Source organism: Trematomus bernacchii, unplaced genomic scaffold, assembly GCF_902827165.1.
Source record: "Trematomus bernacchii unplaced genomic scaffold, fTreBer1.1, whole genome shotgun sequence".
NCBI classification, from domain to species: Eukaryota; Metazoa; Chordata; class Actinopteri; order Perciformes; family Nototheniidae; genus Trematomus; species Trematomus bernacchii.
Genome location: NW_022987815.1, coordinates 236459 through 260604, shown reverse-complemented (window position 1 = coordinate 260604; position 24146 = coordinate 236459). Strand labels below are relative to the sequence as shown.

The 24146-nt window shown below is 44.9% G+C and overlaps 1 protein-coding gene across 1 annotated transcript in view; it reads right to left on the bottom strand.

Moving 5' to 3' along the window:
- The window catches only part of cc2d2a (coiled-coil and C2 domain containing 2A), a gene marked incomplete in the record, with an annotated part of 42558 nt that extends 20827 nt beyond the window's left edge, over positions 1–21731 (bottom strand). Inside the window, 20 exon segments of the mRNA XM_034150948.1 lie at positions 1–103; positions 584–746; positions 1488–1665; positions 3384–3655; positions 6422–6578; positions 7885–8025; positions 9482–9588; positions 10258–10467; positions 10877–11008; positions 11359–11495; positions 14661–14814; positions 15035–15214; positions 16055–16135; positions 16274–16372; positions 18384–18475; positions 19082–19235; positions 19318–19398; positions 19786–19839; positions 21426–21504; positions 21638–21731. The exon segment at positions 1–103 is cut by the window's left edge and continues 45 nt beyond it. Coding sequence (XP_034006839.1) covers positions 1–103; positions 584–746; positions 1488–1665; positions 3384–3655; positions 6422–6578; positions 7885–8025; positions 9482–9588; positions 10258–10467; positions 10877–11008; positions 11359–11495; positions 14661–14814; positions 15035–15214; positions 16055–16135; positions 16274–16372; positions 18384–18475; positions 19082–19235; positions 19318–19398; positions 19786–19839; positions 21426–21504; positions 21638–21651 — 2588 coding nt within the window.
- Between the last annotated feature and the right edge of the window lie 2415 nt (positions 21732–24146).

The following is a 24146-nucleotide window of genomic DNA, read 5'->3' as shown; positions in this document are numbered from 1 at the left end:
GCTCCGTCCTCTCCGACCCCCCAGGAGACGCAGCAGGACAGTTTCCCCGAGGTCAGCAGCGTCTGCTTCTTACTGCCGTCAGCCTCGAAGGAGAGGGGGACGTCTGAGGAGAGACAGGAAGTGAGGAACACAGCATTTCCTCTGACGTTGGATCTTATAGAGAGGTGAGTGTAAAGATAAACTGCTCTCTGTCTGAGAATGAGCTGATCAGATTTTGGACACTTTATGATGTCATAACGATGTTTTGTCTTGTGTAACCATTAGCCAATCAGCAACCAAGGTATCCCCCCCCCCCCCCCCCCCCCTTATCACCTGAATCTCCTCCTAGAGCACCTTTGAGTTCTTTGTAACCAAATCTCTCTCAGAGGGGCGTGGGGAGGGGCTCCTTATTTTCATCTGAAGTAACAGACAGAGAATCAGCACTTTGGAAACAGGGCTGAAACAGAGGGGATTATGGGTAATGCTGCAATGATCTGTTTGGTGTTTCAGCCAATCAGAGACAGGCTCTGGATATATCTGAGACCTGTGATATATTGATGAAGAAGAGGATGATGATAGGGGACCTTTAAATAAAGTCACTAACCACTCCCTACGCCCTCGTGGTCGAACATGACTCTCTGGTTGCTGCTGAACTCAAACTCCTCCACAGGAACGCTGCTGCTCCCCACCGAGGGTTCAGGCACCGGGACAAACACCTGAGCCAGGAGGCAGCAGGAGGAGGAGGAGAAGCCCACCTCCTCAAACACCTGGGGAGGACACACAGCATGTATTCAATCAGAGGGAGGAGGAGGAGGAGGAGAGTCCTGCATTCAAAATGTTAATCAAGTAAAAGTAGAAGTACTCAGATCTTGTACTTGAGTAAAAGTAGAAGTACTCAGATCTTGTACTTGAGTAAAAGTAGAAGTACTCAGATCTTGTACTTGAGTAAAAGTAGAAGTACTCAGATCTTGTACTTGAGTAAAAGTAGAAGTACTCAGATCTTGTACTTGAGTAAAAGTAGAAGTACCAGAGTGTAGGAATACTCTGTTTCAGTAAAAGTCTTGTATTCAAAATGTTCCTCAAGTGAAAGTAGAAAAGTATTCTCATCAAAATATAGTGAAAGTAGCGACAGTAAAAGTAGTCATTGTGCAGATTGGTCCATTTCAGAATAATATATATGATATGTTTTATAATGATTGATCATGAAAGAGTTCTCAAAGCTGGTAAAGGTGCAGCTAGTTTGAATGACTTTGTATACTGCAGGGTAGCTTGTGGATTTACTCCAGGTGGAACTAAAGTCTGATTTAACACTTGATTATATTTCACATCATTCATCCACATCTGTGAAGTAACTAAAGGTATTAAATACATGTAGTGGAGTAGAAGTACACCATGTACCTCTGGACTGTAGAGGAGTAGAAGTACACAGTAGCATCAAATACCTAAGTAAAGTGAAGTACCTCTAAATAGTACTTAAGTTCAGTAACCACGTGAAGCGGCCCCTCTACCTGCAGGTTGAGGCTCTGCGGACAGTTGACTATCTTCAGGTTGAAGATCTGTCCGAAGTGGACTCTGAAGTCTCCGTTGAGGGAGCGGCTGTCGGTTCTGGAGACTTCTTTGTTGTTGTAGAGGATCTTTATGAAGAGAGAGCGCTTTGCCACGTCCTCCCTGCGAGACACTTCAGCCCTGAGGAAACACAGCAGGAAGACGGTGTGTTTCATCATCGCAGGTATTATTGGAAACTCAAAGTGATGCTAGAACCATTGGGAAGACGGCAGTGGAGACAATGTGGACAGTTGAATCCCAGTCACTCTCATATCTTCTGGTCATGTGTAAAGGACTTTGGGGTCAGGGTTACTCAGACTCAGAAGTATGAAGCCATAAGACTCCCTGTGACCCCGGGGTGATGGACCTGGGCTTCAGGGTAGTATGACTGGAAAGGAGGACCTCGACCTCTTTAAAGTCTTGATACTCGCGGGTAAAAAGCCCATCACACGGAACTGGTTAAAAAGTGACCCTCCTGGACATTGTTGAAGAAATATTCACTATGGAAAGACTGACCTCCTGTCTAAGGACTACAGCAGAGATCTGTGAACAACGCTGGGACAAATGGACAGTGGACAAGTTCAGTGTACCTCTCACAGAGTTCTTATCAACGAGGTGTTCAGTGTACCTCTCACAGACTTCTTATCAACGAGGTGTTCAGTGTACCTCTCACAGACTTCTTATCAACGAGGTGTTCAGTGAACCTCTCACAGACTTCTTATCTTATCAACGAGGTGTTCAGTGTACCTCTCACAGACTTCTTATCAACGAGGTGTTCAGTGAACCTCTCACAGACTTCTTATCAACGAGGTGTTCAGTGTACCTCTCAGACTTCTTATCAACGAGGTGTTCAGTGTACCTCTCACAGACTTCTTATCAACGAGGTGTTCAGTGAACCTCTCACAGACTTCTTATCAACGAGGTGTTCAGTGAACCTCTCACAGACTTCTTATCTTATCAACGAGGTGTTCAGTGTACCTCTCGCAGATTTCTTATCTTATCAACGAGGTGTTCAGTGAACCTCTCACAGACTTCTTATCTTATCAACGAGGTGTTCAGTGTACCTCTCGCAGATTTCTTATCTTATCAACGAGGTGTTCAGTGAACCTCTCACAGACTTCTTATCAACGAGGTGTTCAGTGTACCTCTCACAGACTTCTTATCAACGAGGTGTTCAGTGAACCTCTCACAGACTTCTTATCTTATCAACGAGGCGTTCAGTGTACCTCTCACAGACTTCTTATCTTATCAACGAGGTGTTCAGTGTACCTCTCACAGACTTCTGATCTTATCAACGAGGTGTTCAGTGAACCTCTCACAGACTTCTTATCAACGAGGTGTTCAGTGTACCTCTCACAGACTTCTTATCAATGAGGTGTTCAGTGTACCTCTCACAGACTTCTTATCAACGAGGTGTTCAGTGAACCTCTCACAGACTTCTTATCAACGAGGTGTTCAGTGTACCTCTCACAGACTTCTGATCTTATCAACGAGGCGTTCAGTGTACCTCTCACAGACTTCTTATCTTATCAACGAGGTGTTCAGTGAACCTCTCACAGACTTCTTATCAACGAGGTGTTCAGTGTACCTCTCACAGACTTCTTATCAACGAGGTGTTCAGTGTACCTCTCACAGACTTCTTATCAACGAGGTGTTCAGTGTACCTCTCACAGACTTCTTATCAACGAGGCGTTCAGTGTACCTCTCACAGACTTCTTATCTTATCAACGAGGTGTTCAGTGTACCTCTCACAGACTTCTTATCAACGAGGTGTTCAGTGTACCTCTCACAGACTTCTTATCAACGAGGTGTTCAGTGTACCTCTCACAGACTTCTTATCAACGAGGTGTTCAGTGTACCTCTTGCAGACTTCGCTGGCCGTGATGTTTCCGGACGCCGACAGCTCTGGGATCAGGACCGGTTCTCCAGGTTTCCTGCGGATCCTGGAGGCTTTCTCTCTGACCAGCTGCTCTATGGAGACAACGTCTGGTTTCTCTGGAGGCTCCGGTTTGGGGGGCCCTTCCTCAGCAGGCCCCTCTGATTCGCTCACCTCCACGTCTTCATCTTCCTCTTCTGTTTCATCCTGCGTCTGGTCTTTCTTCTTCTTCTTCCTCCTCTTCTTCTTGGCTTTCTGAACAGTCACCAGAGGAGATGATTTGATCAGGTTTAGATTGTACAGTCAAATCATCAGGTTAGAGAGAAATCAAAGGAATTGATTGATCAAATGATAGTTATTTTGGAGACCGAGATGACGTGTTTAAAAACGTCCTGATATCTTCTCATGAGCAGAAACTGTTCAACTGAAATGATCCCTGAAAACTGATCACATGTGAGGAATAAAACCCTCAGGTGATTTAACAAGATATAACATTAATATAGTTATATTATATTCCTAACGTCTTAACTAAATGTCTCCAAAGGCCACAGTGAGTGAAACGTGAAACTGCTCAGTGTTCAGAGGGTAGAAAGAGAAATGCATAACAATGGAAGAAATAGAATATGATAAATAAGGTATCTGTGTTAAGTCTGTCTTATTTTGTCATGCATTTATAAGATAAGATGTATCTTGATCTAAAAAAAATTCTTATCTTATAAATGCATCTTTACAGTTGTATAGATGTGTGTGCAAGTACGTATTGTATGTATGTATATTATGTGTCAGGGAATCATTTGCCCTAGTGTCCTCTTTCACCCTCTGACACAGATGCTCTATCTGTGCAGTACCCAGGCCCCTCTATCTGTGCAGTACCCAGGCCCCTCTATCTGTGCAGTACCCAGGCCCCTCTATCTGTGCAGTACCCAGGCCCCTCTATCTGTGCAGTAGCCAGGCCCCTCTATCTGTGCAGTACCCAGGCCCCTCTATCTGTGCAGTACCCAGGCCCCTCTATCTGTGCAGTACCCAGGCCCCTCTATCTGTGCAGTACCCAGGCCCCTCTATCTGTGCAGTACCCAGGCCCCTCTATCTGTGCAGTACCCAGGCCCCTCTATCTGTGCAGTACCCAGGCCCCTCTATCTGTGCAGTAAGCAGGCCCCTCTATCTGTGCAGTAAGCAGGCCCCTCTATCTGTGCAGTACCCAGGCCCCTCTATCTGTGCAGTACCCAGGCCCCTCTATCTGTGCAGTAAGCAGGCCCCTCTATCCGTGCAGTAAGCAGGCCCCTCTATCTGTGCAGTAGCCAGGCCCCTCTATCTGTGCAGTAGCCAGGCCCCTCTATCTGTGCAGTAGCCAGGCCCCTCTATCTGTGCAGTACCCAGGCCCCTCTATCTGTGCAGTAGCCAGGCCCCTCTATCTGTGCAGTACCCAGGCCCCTCTATCTGTGCAGTACCCAGGCCCCTCTATCTGTGCAGTACCCAGGCCCCTCTATCTGTGCAGTAAGCAGGCCCCTCTATCTGTGCAGTACCCAGGCCCCTCTATCTGTGCAGTAAGCAGGCCCCTCTATCTGTGCAGTACCCAGGCCCCTCTATCTGTGCAGTACCCAGGCCCCTCTATCTGTGCAGTAAGCAGGCCCCTCTATCTGTGCAGTAAGCAGGCCCCTCTATCTGTGCAGTAGCCAGGCCCCTCTATCTGTGCAGTAGCCAGGCCCCTCTATCTGTGCAGTAGCCAGGCCCCTCTATCTGTGCAGTACCCAGGCCCCTCTATCTGTGCAGTACCCAGGCCCCTCTATCTGTGCAGTACCCAGGCCCCTCTATCTGTGCAGTAAGCAGGCCCCTCTATCTGTGCAGTACCCAGGCCCCTCTATCTGTGCAGTACCCAGGCCCCTCTATCTGTGCAGTAAGCAGGCCCCTCTATCTGTGCAGTAGCCAGGCCCCTCTATCTGTGCAGTAGCCAGGCCCCTCTATCTGTGCAGTAGCCAGGCCCCTCTATCTGTGCAGTAGCCAGGCCCCTCTATCTGTGCAGTACCCAGGCCCCTCTATCTGTGCAGTACCCAGGCCCCTCTATCTGTGCAGTACCCAGGCCCCTCTATCTGTGCAGTAAGCAGGCCCCTCTATCTGTGCAGTACCCAGGCCCCTCTATCTGTGCAGTACCCAGGCCCCTCTATCTGTGCAGTAAGCAGGCCCCTCTATCTGTGCAGTAGCCAGGCCCCTCTATCTGTGCAGTAAGCAGGCCCCTCTATCTGTGCAGTAAGCAGGCCCCTCTATCTGTGCAGTAGCCAGGCCCCTCTATCTGTGCAGTACCCAGGCCCCTCTATCTGTGCAGTAAGCAGGCCCCTCTATCTGTGCAGTAAGCAGGCCCCTCTATCTGAGCAGTAAGCAGGCCCCTCTATCTGTCCAGTAAGCAGGCCCCTCTATCTGTGCAGTAAGCAGGCCCCTCTATCTGTGCAGTACCCAGGCCCCTCTATCCGTGCAGTAAGCAGGCCCCTCTATCTGTGCAGTACCCAGGCCCCTCTATCTGTGCAGTACCCAGGCCCCTCTATCTGTGCAGTACCCAGGCCCCTCTATCTGTGCAGTAACCAGGCCCCTCTATCTGTGCAGTAAGCAGGCCCCTCTATCTGTGCAGTACCCAGGCCCCTCTATCTGTGCAGTACCCAGGGCCCTCTATCTGTGCAGTAGCCAGGCCCCTCTATCTGTGCAGTACCCAGGCCCCTCTATCTGTGCAGTAACCAGGCCCCTCTATCTGTGCAGTACCCAGGGCCCTCTATCTGTGCAGTAGCCAGGCCCCTCTATCTGTGCAGTACCCAGGCCCCTCTATCTGTGCAGTACCCAGGCCCCTCTATCTGTGCAGTAGCCAGGCCCCTCTATCTGTGCAGTACCCAGGCCCCTCTATCTGTGCAGTACCCAGGCCCCTCTATCTGTGCAGTAGCCAGGCCCCTCTATCTGTGCAGTAAGCAGGCCCCTCTATCTGTGCAGTACCCAGGCCCCTCTATCTGTGCAGTACCCAGGCTGTCTGTCTCTCTGTACCTGCTTCCTCCTCCAGATCTTCCACTCCTCCAGATGCTTCTTGTACTCGGCCAGCTTCCTCTGGTAATCCTCCTCCATCTCCGCCTCCAGCTCCACCAGCTCAGCCAGGATCTCTCCCTCACACTGATGCTCGTCTGAGGCCCGGTCCACGCTCTCCCTGGGTTCAAAACACACAGCATGATGTCATTACCAATCTGTGCAGTAACACCATATCAGCATGTTCAGGAACTAGTTGATGCTCTGTATGTGATGACTACTTCCATTCTGGAGAGGATCACAAATACATGGATCCTGAGATTGAAGCTCAAGCCGGGGACCAGGGATTATTAACATCTTTAAGTATTCAGAAAAAGACAGAATTTTGAGAAAGTCATATTTTTTATATTTTTTTGAAAAAGTCATATTTTTGATATTTTTGAGAAAAGTCAGAATTTTGTGAAAAAGTCATATTTTTTAGATTTTTTAGAAAAAGTCATATTTTTTTGAAAAAGTCATATTTTTTAGATTTTTGAGAAAAGTCAGAATTTTGTGAAAAAGTCAGAATTTAGAGATTTTTTAGAAAAAGTCAGAATTTAGAGATGTTGTGAAAAAGCCAGAATTTTGAGATTTTTTTTGAAAAAGTCATATTTTTGAGATTTTTGAGAAAAGTCAGAATTTTGTGAAAAAGTCAGAATTTAGAGATTTTTAGAAAAAGTCAGAATTTTGAGATGTTGAGAAAAAGTCAACACCATAATAGAGGTCTTGTGTCATTTGGAATGTAATACTGTATTGTACTGATCTTTGTATCTTATGTGTAAGGACTTTCACAAGATACAGGGATGACATTGTTGAATCATAACTGGGTGTTTACGGTTTATTTATTAATTTGTTATTTTATCTTTTCTTGATTACCATTCACCTCTTGTATTTATTTAGTTATTTATTTTTCTTATGTTTTGTTTTTTGAATAACAAATGTATTTTGGATAGTGGATGTAAAGAGTCTTTTATATTTGTCTTATCAAATATGACATACACCGTAAAATAATAATAAATTATATATATTGTAGAAATAATGATATAATCTATTTATAATTGTAAATGTATATTGTATGTAGAGATACATTTAGATGCACATTTTGTCAAAAGAAAAAAGTTAATAATGTAGTTTTGGGAGAAGGGGTTAAATAAATGTAAACCTCTCCCCCCCCCCCCCCTTTTCAGATGTGTAAGTAGATCATTTTTTGTTTATCAATTTGATACTGCTTGAGTTTGTACTGCATCATAATTCTCTTTCGTTTCGTTTCATTATTATTATTATTATTATTATTATTATTTGTATTATTGTTTTACACGTTCGAAATAAATCAAATCAAATGACGTGTCCTTAAAACCAATAAAAATACCTTCATAAAAAACCCAGCACATGAAAGAAGCTCTAAAGAACATGACAGTGAGAGTCTCAATCCTCTGATGGAGCTGTACCTCCTGAGGGAGAGTTTGTACGGCGTGTTGGTGAACTTCTGGAAGTCTCTGAGGGTCTTCAGCTCCTTCCAGACCCGGACGATGTTCCTCAGCAGAACCCGGTCCTTCTCCTGCTCGCCGTCCCGCAGCTGCCTGGTGCTCCTGTTGGAATCAGGGGGTCAGGAGAGTCCTTTATATTTACAGTGAGGTGCAGGAATGAGTCCTAAAACCCAAAAGTGAGTCAGCATGTCACCACTTCCTGTTCCCTGGTCTCAGAGCCAATGGGATTTTTGAACTAGTTTTTGAAAAATATCTGTAAATAAGGTCTGTGGTTGAGACACATTGAAGAGACGGATCACGTTTTGTTCTAGGACATTAAATCCATCAGCAGTGACCCCACTGGTGATTTCTGAAGAGTTGACGTGTCTGAGAAACGATGGTTGTTACCAAGTGGCTGAATAGGACTACAGAAGTCGTGGAGGACGTTGTACGTCATTACGCCGAACACGTGAACACTCCTCTAAGTTAGTTAGCCCTGTTCAGCTTGAAAGCAAGTACCTGCCTCCTGCTAACTGTTCAAACAAACGCTTCAACTTGTTCCATTTAGAATCTGTGTGTTTGAATATGGATCTGAAGTTGGCGTGACGTTGAAGTCGTGCTGCTGGACTTGGCTGTAGTTCCTTTATAGCAGGGCCGGTTTTTTCGCCTAGGGCATCAAGAACCGGCCCTGCTTTATAGCATAACGTTAGCATTTAGCTTCTGGACATTAGATTTATGATTAGAACATTATAATGTAGGGTAGACACGTGGAGATTACCCGGCTGAACAACAACGACTCTATAGCACCCTTTAAGAGTATTTATTTATTTATACTATATATACTATTTTGTATGTTCTTTCCCACTATGACTATGTTGGTCATTAAGTATGGTATTCCTGTCATGCTATGTGTTTTCTTGTTGGCTGTTCTGTTTGTCTTCTTTGTTGAAAAAGAGAAGCGTGGTTTCCACCCAAAGAACTCTGAACTATTGCTCACACTTCTATTTGAAACCGTGTCATTGAGGTGTTCAAATGAAGCTCTGGAGGTCAGACTGTACGACTGCATCACTGAAGCTGCAGAGGTTACTGGATGGAAATGATCTCCTCTTTGGATAAGGGAGGTTCTGGCTCAGTGGGATAGTGCGTTGATGGATCAGGGAGCGCCGGTTCAATCCCACTGCAGTCAGCATGTGTATATATCTCTGAATAACACTGGACTCTGAGCAACTGGGACGGACATGTTCACTATTTGATAAACCATTAATGTAGAAAATAATCTGCAGATTAATCTGAAATGAAAATAATAGTTAGTTGACACTTAGTTTTTACCCTAAAGGAGAAGATAACTATTTGTTGATAGTGATTGTATGAATGTAGTTGGCCGTGCTGTTGGTGATACAGGTCTGCGCCCCCCCTTCATCGTCAGCAAAGTGAACATGTTGAGGTACCTTGGTTTCATTTGACTTTTAAAAGAGGAGCCACCCAGCACTCAAAGTTATAAATGAACCTCTAGAGCCCCTCGACAGCATGGAGCATCATGGAGCAGATATATTCCTCAGCTCTAGGGCAAGCTCCTCACCTGACCTCCAGACTGTACTCAGAGATCCGCCGCTGCATGGCCGGAGTCAGACTCTCTCCTCCGTGGACCTCCAGAATATTCCTCAGAGCGTTCCTGAGTCCGTTCAGCTGCAACACACAAGAAAGTCAGAATTTTGAGATTTTTGGAAAGTCAGAATTTTCAGAAAAAAGGCAACATTTCAGAAAAGCGCCAACATTTTGTGAAAAAGTCAGAATTTTGAGATTTTTGGAAAGTCAGAGTTTTGTGAAAAAGTCAGAATTTTTAGATTTTCAGAAAAAGTCAGAATTTTCAGAAAAAGTCAGAATTTTCAGAAAAAGTCAGAATTTTCAGAAAAAAGCCAGAATTTTGTGAAAAAGTCAGAATTTTGTGAAAAAGTCAGAATGTTGTGAAAAAGTCAGGATTTTTGTGAAAAAGTCAGAATTTTGTGAAAAAGTCAGAATTTTGTGAAAAAGTCAGAATTTTGTGAAAAAGTCAGAATTTTTTGATTTTCAGAAAAAAACCAACATTTTGAGAAAAAAGTCACTATTTTGTTCACGACAGGATGTATGATTACGTAGAAGGACCAGTATTCCTCCATCTTGTGACTGTGTAACTCCCTCTCTTGGATATCAGCATGTGAAGGACACTGTTCAGGAACTAGTTGATGCTCTGTATGTGATGACTCCTTCCATTCTTGAGAGGATCATAAATACATGGATCCTGATGTTGAAGCTCAAGCCGGGGACCAGTGAGAGTTTTCTAACACCCACCACGTGTCTCGGCTCAGAGAGGCTCACCTTGTCAGTGAGGTGTGCAGAGAGGTTGTTGCGCTGCCTGCTCAGGTACTGGTCGTACAGCTGAGCCAGGCGGGAACCCAGCACATGTTCCCGGCTGAAGAGGGGGTGGTGGGAGAAGATGAGCCCGGAAACATCCACATCCAGCTGGTAGTCGCCCTCAGGGTCCGCGGCCCCCGACAGGTACAGAGTCGCATACTTAGACTTCAGCGGCTGGGGGAGAGAACAACAACACCCATCATCTTGTATCTGCTGGTTCCATAGCCTTACACTGAAAGACAGGAACAGCCTGAACAATACCCAATCATTTCATCTGTTGCCATCAAGGTGTATATGCTCTGCTCTTAAGACAAATGGCCTTCAAAATCATTCATGCCATGAGAATACTCGAGGGGGGTAGTGCACGCTCAAAGGAAGCACGAGATACCATTACACCAGATTTGATTCACATTTTATTTTTCAGGTTTTATTGTCATATGCACACCAGCTACAGTGTAGAGATGGCAATGACATTCTTCTGACCTGAGCTCCTCCAACAATGCAACATATATATATGTGTGTGTGTGCGTGTATGTGTATGTGTATGTGTATGTGTGTGTGTGTGTGTGTGTGTGTGTCTCACCTTCCTGTACACAGTGTGCAGAGCAGGGTCCAGGTCCTCCTCCATGTGGAAGAGGGGGGGTCTGGTGGAGGACTCCTTGATGGGGTTAGGCAGAGCCACAATCCTGCCGTCGTCTCCGAACCACTTTTTACCCTGGAGAAACATTTGAAAAACACAAAGACGTATTTATTCCTCCGTAGAGCTTCTCTCTTCCCCTCCTCTCTTCTCTCTGCTATGGACACTCTGCACTAATGCACACTTTTCACAGTTTTTGAAGTGACTGTTATTTTGTATTTATTGATTGTTGTGCTTTTATGAATGTCTTAATGTGTGCATATTTATAAATGTGTCTGTTGATTGTGTATATATAGGATGTATACATATTTCTATACATACTTTTATATATAGTGGGATTGTGGGAAACAGTATTTGGATCTCTCTGTACACACAAACTGAAAGATTGACAGTAAAGTTTCTTTGGCTACAGAGTCAGTGGTTCTCACCTCCTCCATTTGCAGGATCCTGTTCTCCAGAATGTTCTCGTTGCTCAGAGACACAGGCGGTCTCTCCCCCACGTACAGACCCTCGTCCTCCACGTACCGAGGCTTCATGTTGTCGGGGAGTTTGATGTGGGCCGCCACTGAAAAACACAAACACAACATCAAAGCGAGACATTAAGCTTTGAGACTTTGAGACGCTTCTTGAGGAAAGGAAATCTTCAAAACCTACATCAAGGAATGTATTTCACGAGCTAACTAACCGTTGCCTCATTAATGTAGAAATAGGTATACTTTGAATCAGGGAAAGGGCTACAAACATCAATGTTAGAGCCAGTATTGAGCTTTTATAAGAAAGGCCACCTAATCGTGACGTCTGTAGTCAACAGAGTATAAAAGACTACAACTCCCACGGTGCCTCCTCTAGAATAAAGATGTGAAACCTGTCAGAAAGACATCGCCGATGCTCAGTTTGAAACCGTTAAGATACCCTTTAAGTTACCAAGTTATACAAGCCATAACATAGAAAGAAAGCAAGAAAGAATACCTAAGTTGTTTGTTATTTTATTTTGAGCATTGCACAATATCATCCAAACCACAAGCAACTCTTCAAACTGTGAGTAACACAAAGATAAAGGAAAGGAAACGAGTTAGAAATGTCTGTTTTGAAGGCGTCTAGTGGCTTGATGGAAAATAAGGAAGGAAGCCAGGACAATCAATATTGAAGTGTTAGTGATGAATCCCAGCTCGACACACTGAGATGAGCTGGAGGCCAGTTTGTTAGCTGAATTAAAACATGTGTCTTTCAATATACAGAAGAGTTAACGGTTAGTAAAGCAACCAAATTCATTTCCCCCGGACAAAGAACTTCTGAAATCCAGGAGTTTATTTCATTATCTCTGTCTGCAGATTTCTCCTGAACTCCAACAACAGTTATTATCACGTAATGCCTAATTTGCATATTTAAACATTACCCGTCAGAAAACTTGTAATATAAAAGATAATTGTGTTAATGTCAGTAATGAAGGTGGGAAGTTTCATGGTGATATCTGTGTGTTAAATAGTTTGCAGAGTGTTCAACAGGTGTGAGTTTTACCATCCGGATCTTTAAAGGCCGTTCTATTTCGTCCCTACTGACCGCCAGAGGCGGTGCTTTAAGCACTGGATATGTCCATCATGCGCATGCGCAGGTCGAATACCAATACCAACAAAGTCACCTGTGACCCCACGTGACACCGGCTATATCTGCCGGTGTCGTCGTCAAGGGCGTATATTGATGCTACTGCCTGTATACGGCAGTCGGAGCAGCTCTTCGTTTGCCATGGCGGCACTAAAAGAGGTTGGTCCCTCTAAACAGCGGCTGCCCCACTGGGTTGTCGATACCATCTCACATGCCTATGGGGCCAGTGGCCGCCCCCTGCCATCAGGGCTGAGATGCCACTCTACAAGGAGCATCTCAACATCTTGGGCTGCCCTGAGAGGGGTGCCCCTGGAGACCATCTGCGCCGCGGCGTCATGGGCGTCTTCTGGCACGTTCTCCAGGTTCTATCGGGTCAATGTCGCCACTCCCCATCCTTTGGGCGTTGTCCTTTTGCCGAGCTCCACTGCTTCCAGCAGTGAGCAAGGGCTTGGATTCTTCATGACATGGTTGCTATAAGTCATCCAGTGCTTAAGCACCGCCTCTGGCGGTCAGTAGGGCAGTGGTTCCCAACCGGTGTGCCGCGAGCTCTGTCCAGGTGTGCCGTAGGATCTTTTTACGTTCCACTTTTTTTTCTCACTTATTAAACTTCACTTCATATAAACTTTATTTGATTACATGTACAATGGAGCTGATAAGCTAATAAAACATATATATTGCTCAGATTTAGAAATATTAAATACCGACTGCTTAAATTCTCATGACTTACATCAGCCGTCATTGTTTACGGCGTGCAGAGCAGCTTTTTATCCTCGCGCCAAAATATTCCAAGAGTAATGAGAGTGAGAGTGCTGGAGGAGAGGTTTGAGTCATATTTCCCTCCTATGAATGAAGACTTCGATTGGCTGCGGGATCCGTTTAATCCTCATTAATATCAGCCACTAGTTTAAACAGCAGAGCTCAGGATGAACTCGCAGAGCTATGGACCGCTCCCTGAGACTGAAGCACGGTGAACTACTTCTGGATATCTTTTGGCTGCTTGTGGGACACGAGTATCCATCCCTCTCAGAGAGTGCTATCAACGTGCTTTTACCGTTTCCAACCTACTTGTGCGAGCTGGCGGTTTCCTCACTCGCATTATGTCAAAAACAAGACCCGCCCCCGGCTGTCAGTGGAGCAGGACCTCCGCGTTGCGCTGTCCACTATCCCCCCACGCATCAAGAGACTCTGCTCCCAAAAGCAGGCACGTGTCGCACTAACATGTGCCTATCATAGTTTTAGTTTAGTTTTGCTGTTTAAACTGATTAGTCTGTTATAATTATTATGAAGTTATTATTCATTTTACGTTATCATAGGCCTACCTCTTTTGAAATCCAAATGTAAAATAATAACTCAGAGTCTGGTTCTTGTCATTATATGATGGATTATATGGTTTTTAGGACGACTTATATTTGATTATTTGTTCTATAAAATGTTCTATTAAATTAAATACACATTTGAAAACCAATTTATGGTGTATTTATTGTTTGTAGTTTAAGCTCTGAAGTGGTTTTTAAATCTACGAGAAGTTGGTGTGCCTTGGGGTCGAGAAATATTTTCAGGTGTGCCTTGGTAAAAAAAAGGTTGGGAACCACTGCAGTAGGGACCAACTAGAACCATAGGTACGTCTGGAACTACGGTTCTATGAGTCCCGGATGACCGCCAGAGTATCCTGTCACTCAGAACTCTTGTGTGCTCGCGAGAAGATTCTGGGAACAGATCCTCTGACGACACCGGCAGATATAGCCGGGGTCACGTGGGGTCACAGGTGGCTTTGTTGGTATTGGTACTCGAGCTGCGCACGATGGACATATCCAGTGCTTAAAGCACTCGGGACTCATAGAACCGGAGTTACAGACGTAACTATCGTTTCCTCTCCTCCTCTCTCACACACAAACACACACCAAACTGTACACACTCATTCCTCTGCATATTCTGAAGCTCTTACACACAGCACACACTCATTTATACACACATCACTAAAAGCATGCAGAAGATCTCTTTCTGTATGTCCTGATGTATGGAGGGAGAGAACAAGTTAGAAACCTCTGACTCCTCAGGACTCTGAAGCTGGAGTTAAGCTGACGGAAACGTGTGCACACATTTGGTGTTTGTACACGTTAAAGGTCACCTGAGGTGAAGCTGGGCGTGAAGAGGACCTTGCTCTCTTGCGCGACTCGTTGTCCGTAGCGGAGATACTCGGCTCCCTTCGTCTCCAGGAAGTCCTGAGTGGATTGTTCAATGACGAATAAATCTCCGTCTCTCACCAGAGGAGCGTCTTCATTCTGAGGAGAACACGAGGAGTGTAGAGGAGGTGGAGATAATCAGGACTCACACTTCATTAGAATAATAATAAAGCTTTATTTACACAGCACTCTTCATACAGCACGCGCAGCTCAACGCGCTTTACTACATGACACGTCACACCTAGAAACAAACAACAACAAGTTCCCCTCAGATCATTTACAGAGAACTTTGAAAGAAAGAAAATGGTCTGTTTCTAACCTGGTCTTCATTCCCCTCCGGATCTCCCTCCTCTCCCTCCTGCTCCTCTTCCTCCTGCTCCTCTTCCTCCTGCTCTTCAGATGCTCTTGGTTTTTCTTTGTTCCCGTCTCGTGGGTCTGGCTCGAATGTGAGTGTGAAGAAGTTGTACGCCTCCTCAGCGGTGGGTAGTCCGTTCTCTGTCTGGAGGCAGGAGTTTGGGAAAGAAACGTAAAGGACTTGCAGTTTTGGGACGAAGGGAAAAGTTATTATTTAGTGTTTCTAACTATTGAGTAAAACAGAAGGAGTCTTTGATTTAGTTTAGCGTTACTTCTCTACTGTCATCTTTGATTCCACTGAAAAAAATAATACTGTTCAAGTCGTACGACGAGTCAGACGCTGAGTAGGGAAACAGACACAATTTCTGGCCAGTGTTTTTTTTTAAAAGCATAATCTGTAAACAAGAGAGAACTTAAAGCTGGGGTAGGTAAGATGGAGAAACCAGCTCGAGTGGCTAGAGTTTGAAAATACACAGCCGGAAAGAATCTGCCACTTCCTCACAGAGCCCCTCCTCCAACACACACGGACGCGCACATGACCAATGAGGGCACGAGATAAGTTTGTGCACAGATGGAAGGCTGACAGGCAGGTAGGCCATCCAGTTACTTTAGCCGGGCCGGCTCAGATGATTGGTCGTGCTGTTTACAGTACCACGGCTTCCACAGATGATATTTTAATGTATTTTTTGTCAAAGCATTTCAGATATTCATTGCTATCGGGATGTTAAGAGCATTCCATGGAATATAACAAAAAGTGTTTCTGAAATAAATTACATACCCCACCTTTAAGTTAAAATGTCTTATATGTACTTGATTGTTGTTGTTTTAACTCTTATTTCTCACTACCTTCAGTGAATTAAACTAGGCTCCTCCCCCGCTGAGCTCTGCTGTGACTTCCTGAGTAGAGTTTTCTAGAGTTCATCTTTTAGAGCAGCTTCCCCCAAACACAGATACCTGGTTTTTAAAGAGTTCACATCAGCCTTACTCGTCTGGAAGCTTCTCTGAACTTCACCCTGGAGCTGAGAGCCAGAGGGTCGTCGGGCCTCTCAGATCCATCAGGATCCACCTGGAACACAAGCAGAGTTACCCCCTCTAATCTGGGTATAATCTCTGTGAGGACCCCCCTCTGTGAGGACCCCCATCTGTGAGCACCCCCCCCCCCCCCCCCCCCCCCCCTCTGTGAGGACCCCCCTCTGCTCCTTACCTCCCTGTCGAACCTGGTCCTGGTGTCTCTGTCTCTGAGGGTCTGCAGGCGGCTGAGCTCCACAGAGGCCTCGCTCTCCTGGAGGCTCTCCCCTCTGGACTGGAACACATTAAAGGGACCTGGTGTTTAGACATGTGTCCCCTCTGTGGAGAGAGACATCAACATGTGTCCCCTCTTCTTCATGTCTCTTCTACATCAACATGTGTCCCCTCTTCTTCATGTCTCTTCTACATCAACATGTGTCCCCTCTTCCTCATGTCTCTTCTACATCAACATGTGTCCCCTCTTCTTCATGTCTCTTCTACATCAACATGTGTCCCCTCTTCTTCATGTCTCTTCTACATCAACATGTGTCCCCTCTTCTTCATGTCTCTTCTACATCAACATGTGTCCCCTCTTCTTCATGTCTCTTCTACATCAACATGTGTCCCCTCTTCTTCATGTCTCTTCTACATCAACATGTGTACCCTCTTCTTCATGTCTCTTCTACATCAACATGTGTCCCCTCTTCTTCATGTCTCTTCTACATCAACATGTGTCCCCTCTTCATCATGTCTCTTCTACATCAACATGTGTCCCCTCTTCTTCATGTCTCTTCTTCATCAACATGTGTCCCCTCTTCTTCATGTCTCTTCTACATCAACATGTGTCCCCTCTTCTTCATGTCTCTTCTACATCAACATGTGTCCCCTCTTCATCATGTCTCTTCTACATCAACATGTGTCCCCTCTTCTTCATGTCTCTTCTTCATCAACATGTGTCCCCTCTTCTTCATGTCTCTTCTTCATCAACATGTGTCCCCTCTTCTTCATGTCTCTTCTACATCAACATGTGTCCCCTCTTCTTCATGTCTCTTCTACATCAACATGTGTCCCCTCTTCTTCATGTCTCTTCTACATCAACATGTGTCCCCTCTTCTTCATGTCTCTTCTACATCAACATGTGTCCCCTCTTCTTCATGTCTCTTCTTCATCAACATGTGTCCCCTCTTCTTCATGTCTCTTCTACATCAACATGTGTCCCCTCTTCTTCATGTCTCTTCTTCATCAACATGTGTCCCCTCTTCTTCATGTCTCTTCTTCATCAACATGTGTCCCCTCTTCTTCATGTCTCTTCTACATCAACATGTGTCCCCTCTTCTTCATGTCTCTTCTACATCAACATGTGTCCCCTCTTCTTCATGTCTCTTCTACATCAACATGTGTCCCCTCTTCTTCATGTCTCTTCTACATCAACATGTGTCCCCTCTTCTTCATGTCTCTTCTACATCAACATGTGTCCCCTCTTCTTCATGTCTCTTCTACATCAACATGTGTCGTCTCTTCTTCATGTCTCTTCTACATCAACATGTGTCGTCTCTTCTTCATGTCTCTTCTACAGTGTCCCCTCTTCTATAAATGATTTGCCATCCAGTTGGGTATTTTATTGTCTGGGTGTTTTGGAAAAGGCAGCCTATTGGTGAGAAATGGATGCTATATTAGCATGTTGTGTTAGCATGTTGTGTTGGCATGTAGTGTTGGCATGTTGTGTTGGCATGTAGTGTTGGCATGTAGTGTTGGCATGTAGTGTTGGCATGTAGTGTTGGCATGTTGCGTTAGCATGTTGCATTAGCATGTTGTATTAGCATGTTGTATTAGCATGTTGTGTTAGCATGTTGTATTAGCATGTAGTGTTAGCATGTTGTATTAGCATGTAGTGTTAGCATGTTGTGTTAGCATGTTGTATTAGCATGTTGTATTAGCATGTTGTGTTAGCATGTTGTGTTAGCATGTTGTGTTAGCATGTTGTATTAGCATGTTGTATTAGCATGTAGTGTTAGCATGTTGTATTAGCATGTTGTATTAGCATGTTGTGTTAGCATGTAGTGTTAGCATGTAGTATTAGCATGTTGTATTAGCATGTTGTATTAGCATGTTGTATTAGCATGTAGTGTTAGCATGTTGTATTAGCATGTTGTATTAGCATGTTGTGTTAGCATGTTGTGTTAGCATGTTGTATTAGCATGTTGTATTAGCATGTTGTGTTAGCATGTTGTATTAGCATGTAGTGTTAGCATGTTGTATTAGCATGTAGTGTTAGCATGTAGTGTTAGCATGTAGTGTTCATGTACCCTGGCTGCTCTGAGCTTCTCCTGCAGGCGCCGCGTCACAGAGCTTTCCAGCAGCTGAGAGCCTGCAGTCTGCTGCGCTCTAGAGGAGACACCTGGACACAAGAACATACGTATCACTCCGTTAGTATTGCTGCTGATCTCATTCACACTGTTGGCACGTTTCCCTGTGTTGCCATGGCTCAGATGTTTGAGTCATTTTGTTAAAGGAGAGTACTCTTTCTGTACTGCAGGTAGTCGATGGAGCTGCCTTATGGTTCAGAGGTGAACTCCAAATGGACCTCTCTGTGTTTAAGGGCAACAACCTATATATGAAGTTTTATTATAGAAGCTTCAATGGGTCAATGAGCTCAGTACATATCTGGTTTACAGACACATCACTACATTAGTTATAACTCTAGATCCAGATCCCAGCCTGGGTCCATCTGCCTTTTCCACTCAGTGTTCAAATACAACACACTTTCCTTGTTGTTGCCTTTTAACACGTTTAAATATCCGCCTTCTTTTACTCTCTGATTCCTGCGTGTGCATTTCTGTCCTTATATAAAGGTTTGTATTTAGCATCCCCTCTGGACCAGGCCTCTCTGGCAGACCCTGGATCTGTTTCAGTGAAGCAAAGGATGACTACAAGAGGATGAAATGCTTCCTGATACCCAGCAGAGGAACATGGAGGTATTGTCTACAGATAAGAGGACACCAACTTCTCTGAGAGCCAGTCGGAGGTCTCGATGAGACCACAGAGTCAGATGCTCTGTCAGCAGATCCCTCGTCTTCACTGTGGGGCTGAACGCTCGGGATCTCCTCCACACCTTCATCATCATCATCATCACCACGGGGGGATGTCTGCTCAAGCAGCTACGACACGGAAACAACACGTGAACATAGAGTGTGCAGTGGGTGCTATGAAGCGGTTCATAGAGGAGAGAGGAAGGCGTACCTTTCTCCTGCGTCTCTGTCTCTGAGCTCTGAGCGCTCGTTTCAGGGTCTCTCCTGGATCCTCCTCGCTGACCTGAGGCTCCTGCAACACACACACACACACACACACACACACACACACACACACACACACACACAGTGTTGAGACACACACACTCGAATACTACAGGCTATACAGACACACAACTACTACAGGCTACACACACACAACTACTACAGGCTACACACACACACGAATACTACAGGCTACACACACACAAATACTACACACACACATACTACAGGCTACACACACACACGACTACTACAGGCTACACACACACACAACTACTACAGGCTACACACACACGACTACTACAGGCTACACACACACACGACTACTACAGGCTACACACACACACGACTACTACAGGCTACACACACACACACACACACACACACACACACACTACAGGCTACACACACCTACCTTCATGGTGGTCTCCAGATTGTCCTCCCTCAGGTTGGAAGATGGAACCAGAGCCTATGGAGTATAATCAGGTTTACTGAAGCAGCTCCTCTGTTTCTGAAGAAGAGAGAAACTCCTCTCCTGCTCATGTTTAGACTTGTTAAGGAGCTAAAGAAGTATTCAGATCCTTTAATGCAGAAAGAATCCACTGATGGACCGATCCACGGCGTTACGTCACTGTCCCCAGGAAGAAAGAGAGAAATGTCCAGCGAGGCGTTGTGGGGCAGCAGAGACAGGTCTTCTCTCTACAGGGTGCACTTTGAGGGTTTGTGACTCTGCAGACCGTTCACATGCAGAAGCTACAGAACATAAGGGGACGGGGAATAAAAGCATGACACGGGACCTTTAACGGCCCGTCCACACGGCCGCGTGCGTTGAAGCTTCAACACTTCTGCCCATTCTCTTTGAATGGGGTGACGTCACGCTTTGCCGAACTGCATTGTGGTTCTGTCGCTTCGCTTTTTCGCGTTGCTCGCTTCAAAAGTTGAGCAAAGTTCAACTTTTGAAGCTCCGACGGAAGCATCAGCCAATCAAATCATATGCCAGTACAAGCTCTAGCCAATCAAACCGCGTGCTTGTGTGTCCGTGTGGACGCTGCGTAACAATAACAACAACCGTAATGCTTCAGCATTAAAACACCATAGACCAGTGGCACCGGAAGCAGGGGGGCCAAGGGGCCAGTGCCCCCCCTGCTTTAAAGCCCTGCCCCACATTTTCGCAGCGGCGGATGGCGCAGAACACTACATCCCGTTTCAATAATTCCCCTCTACTCTAAAGTCGCATCTAAAAAGAACGTGATCTGAGAAGGACTGTTCTTGCTAGTAACGGTTTAAGCAGAGTCCTTGTCATTCCACTGACCTGCACATTTAGTGATGTGTCGGTCGCGAAGGAGCCGGCTCAAAGAAGTTTGTGAGGCGTTTTGCTGAAAGATGGCATTCAGCTGTTATAGGCATGCCAACTTGATGCTCTGCTCACGATGACTCGATGAGCATAACAAACTGTTAAGATGATGACCTTACGTGTGAAAATATATTTTTTTCTTTGTGGGGGTCTGCCCCCAAAAAACTGTTTTAAGTCCTGAGAAAGTCAAATAAGACGGTGTGTAAAACTACACTGCCCAGCCAACAGAAAGTAACCACTTTGATTTAACTAGGCCAGTAGGTAAGGACCTTTAAGTTATCATTCAGCTAAATCAATCACATGCAGGAGAATGATGCTTTCTACTTGAGTATGATTTAAGAAACGTCTCAGCTCTCCAGAGGGTCTCAGTTATCCTGTTGGACCCCCCCCCCCCTTAAAGCAGAAGACTCAGATTGATTATAGAGAGGGGAAATATGAAGGGTCTGTTTAAAGCTATGGAGATGAAACTAGAGCTCGAACATGTTCTCAGCTCTAACTGACTGAATGTATTTGTAAAGTGGGCTTACCAACACATGGAAGCTACTGTGTGATATAGGCTCACATATATATTTAAGAAGTGCAAGAGAAGCAGGAGTCTTCCATTATACTTTAAGGACATGGACAACGGGCCGCATTTGGCCCACGGACCGTAGTTTGGACCCCCTGAGTAACAGCAGCACTCAATCACGACTGAACTTCACCTGAAGGTCGTCCTCGTGCTTGTGTTTCAAACTCTCCTGTAAAGCTCGTCTTTTCTTCCGCACTTTTTCTCGAATGTCACTAAAGCAGAGAAACAGAGCTAACGTTAGCTTAGATGCTAACCGTGAGATCTCAGACACGTGATGTGAACGTTGAAGACTTTAACTAAGGTTGTTAGTGTGAACAACAACAAGAAAGCAGGTAGTTTGGTTACCTTGATGAAGCCATGCTGGAGAAGAGGTTTGTTTTAACGGAAGAACCAGAGAGACGTTATGGCTGCCTAGTAACGGGACATAAACTACTCCTCAATCTACCTTGGAAATAAGCACAAGTCCCGCCCTACTGCGCTGTGATTCGCTAGTGCCCGATACTGCGTCTAACTTTGGATAGGCTGCCTTTAGCTCATGTGTGAAAGAAAGACAGTCAAAACAAGTATAGACAGACAGACAGACAAGAAGTTAGACAGACAGACAGACAGACAGACAGACAGAGAGAGAGAGAGAGAGAGAGAGAGAGAGAGAGAGAGAGAGAGAGAGAGAGAGAGAGGAGAGAGAGAGAGAGAGAGAGAGAGACAGAGAGAGAGAGAGAGAGATAGAGAGAGACAGAGACAGGCAGACAGGCAGACAGGCAGAGAGAGAGACAGACAGGGATTCAAGTTTCAAGGCTTTTATTGTCATGTGTACAGCTGAGCTACAGTGCAGATATATCAATGAAAATCTGAGGTCACAGGCTCCTCCTCCAACAGAGCAACACAATAACACAGATAAAATATTACAAGTAAATAAAATAATGTTTTCCCTTTCAGAAAAAGTCAGAAATTTGTAATTTGAGAAAATTAGTCAAAAACTAGAAAATGCATTTCCTGCAGAAAATGCGTGCGAATGCTGTAAACTGTGAACATTTGTGGCTGAATTTAACTGAAAATGCAGAAAAAGCTGAATATGTTATTAGCTGAATGGTAGCTGTTTTTAGCTACAAAAATGCAGAAAAAGCTTAATATTTAAAAAAACATGTATAGCCTTGATGTAATGAAATAGCTGAATAATGTAATAGTTGAATGGTTTCTGCAGCTGAAAATAGGCTGAAGGAGTTAAATATCAGATGTAAGTAGTAGTGAATGCATTTGTATTAAGATGAGAAAAGAAAGTAAAAAGGCTTGGGAAAGCAGCAGAATATTTGAACTACTTACTTAACTTGATGGTTAATTATCTGTCGCCATGGCAACGGCATTTGATGACACCCCATAATACGCTTAGATGTGTTGATGGCTGCATCGTTACCAAACCTGTGAAGTTTTGGGCCATTTCGAGCATTTTCACTGAAATTATGAGAAAACCATGTTTCATGGTGAGCATTGTGTTGCCATGGCAACGGCATTTGAAGAAATCTCAAAATTGTCCCGTAGATGTCTTCACGGCTGGACTGTTAGCACACATGTGAAGTTTGAGCACTTTTTGAACATTTTCATAGGAGTTATACATTACATTAGGAGGTTACATTACTCTCTCTCTTCTCTTGATCACCCTTTCAATCTTCTATCGCCCTCTCTCTTCTCTTGATCGCCCTCTCTCTCTTCTCTCTCTCTTCTCTTGCTCACCCTCTCTCTCTTCTCTTGATCGCCCTCTCTCTTCTCTTGATCGCCCTCTCTCTCCTCTTGATCGCCCTCTCTCTCTCTTCTCTTGATCGCCCTCTCTCTCTTCTCTTGATCGCCCTCTCTCCTCTTGATCGCCCTCTCTCTCTTCTCTTGATCGCCCTCTCTCTCTTCTATCACCCTCTCACTCTTCTATCACCCTCTCTCTCTTCTCTTGATCGCCCTCTCTCTCTTCTCTTGATCGCCCTCTCTCTCCTCTTGATCGCCCTCTCTCTCTTCTCTTGATCGCCCTCTCTCCTCTTGATCGCCCTCTCTCTCTTCTCTTGATCGCCCTCTCTCTCTTCTATCACCCTCTCACTCTTCTATCACCCTCTCTCTCTTCTCTTGATCGCCCTCTCTCTCTTCTCTTGATCGCCCTCTCTCTCTCCTCTTGATCGCCCTCTCTCTCTCCTCTTGATCGCCCTCTCTCTCTCCTCTTGATCGCCCACTCTCTCTCCTCTTGATCACTCTCTCCTCTTGATCGCCCTCTCTCTCTCTTCTCTTGATCGCCTTCTCTCTCTCCTCTTGATCGCCCTCTCTTCTCTTGATCACCCTATCACTCTTCTATCACCCTCTCTCACTTCTCTTGATGTGTCTGTGAGAGAGAGGGAGAGAGAGAGAATTGTTACAGCTCAAATGCATTGCAATGACTTCCATGTTAAAAAAAGACTTTAAAAAGCTGAAGGTTTTAAAAAGGATAACATATTTTGAAAAAGTTGAAAGTTTCCCCATCATGTGCTGAAAAGGCTGAATAGTTTGATATTTGAATGGTTCCTGCAGCTGAAATTAGGCTGAAGGAGTTAAATAAAGATATTAAATGTAAGTAGTAGTGAATGAATGTTTACAAACACCTGTGTGTGTAAACCCAGAGATGAAAGGTTACCGTGGTGACGACTTATGACGATTTACCAACGCAGCACTGAGTCCCATTAAGAATGCATTGAGGATTATATCTGACAATTTTGCCACCTGTTCAAAAACTATGGCTCCTATCAAAAAATGACCAGACCGTGAGCATCAGGGAACCCCAATGAACTGATATATGTTGTTTTTTTTGGTTTTGTGTGTAAAATGTGGAGATGGGAGCAGTTTG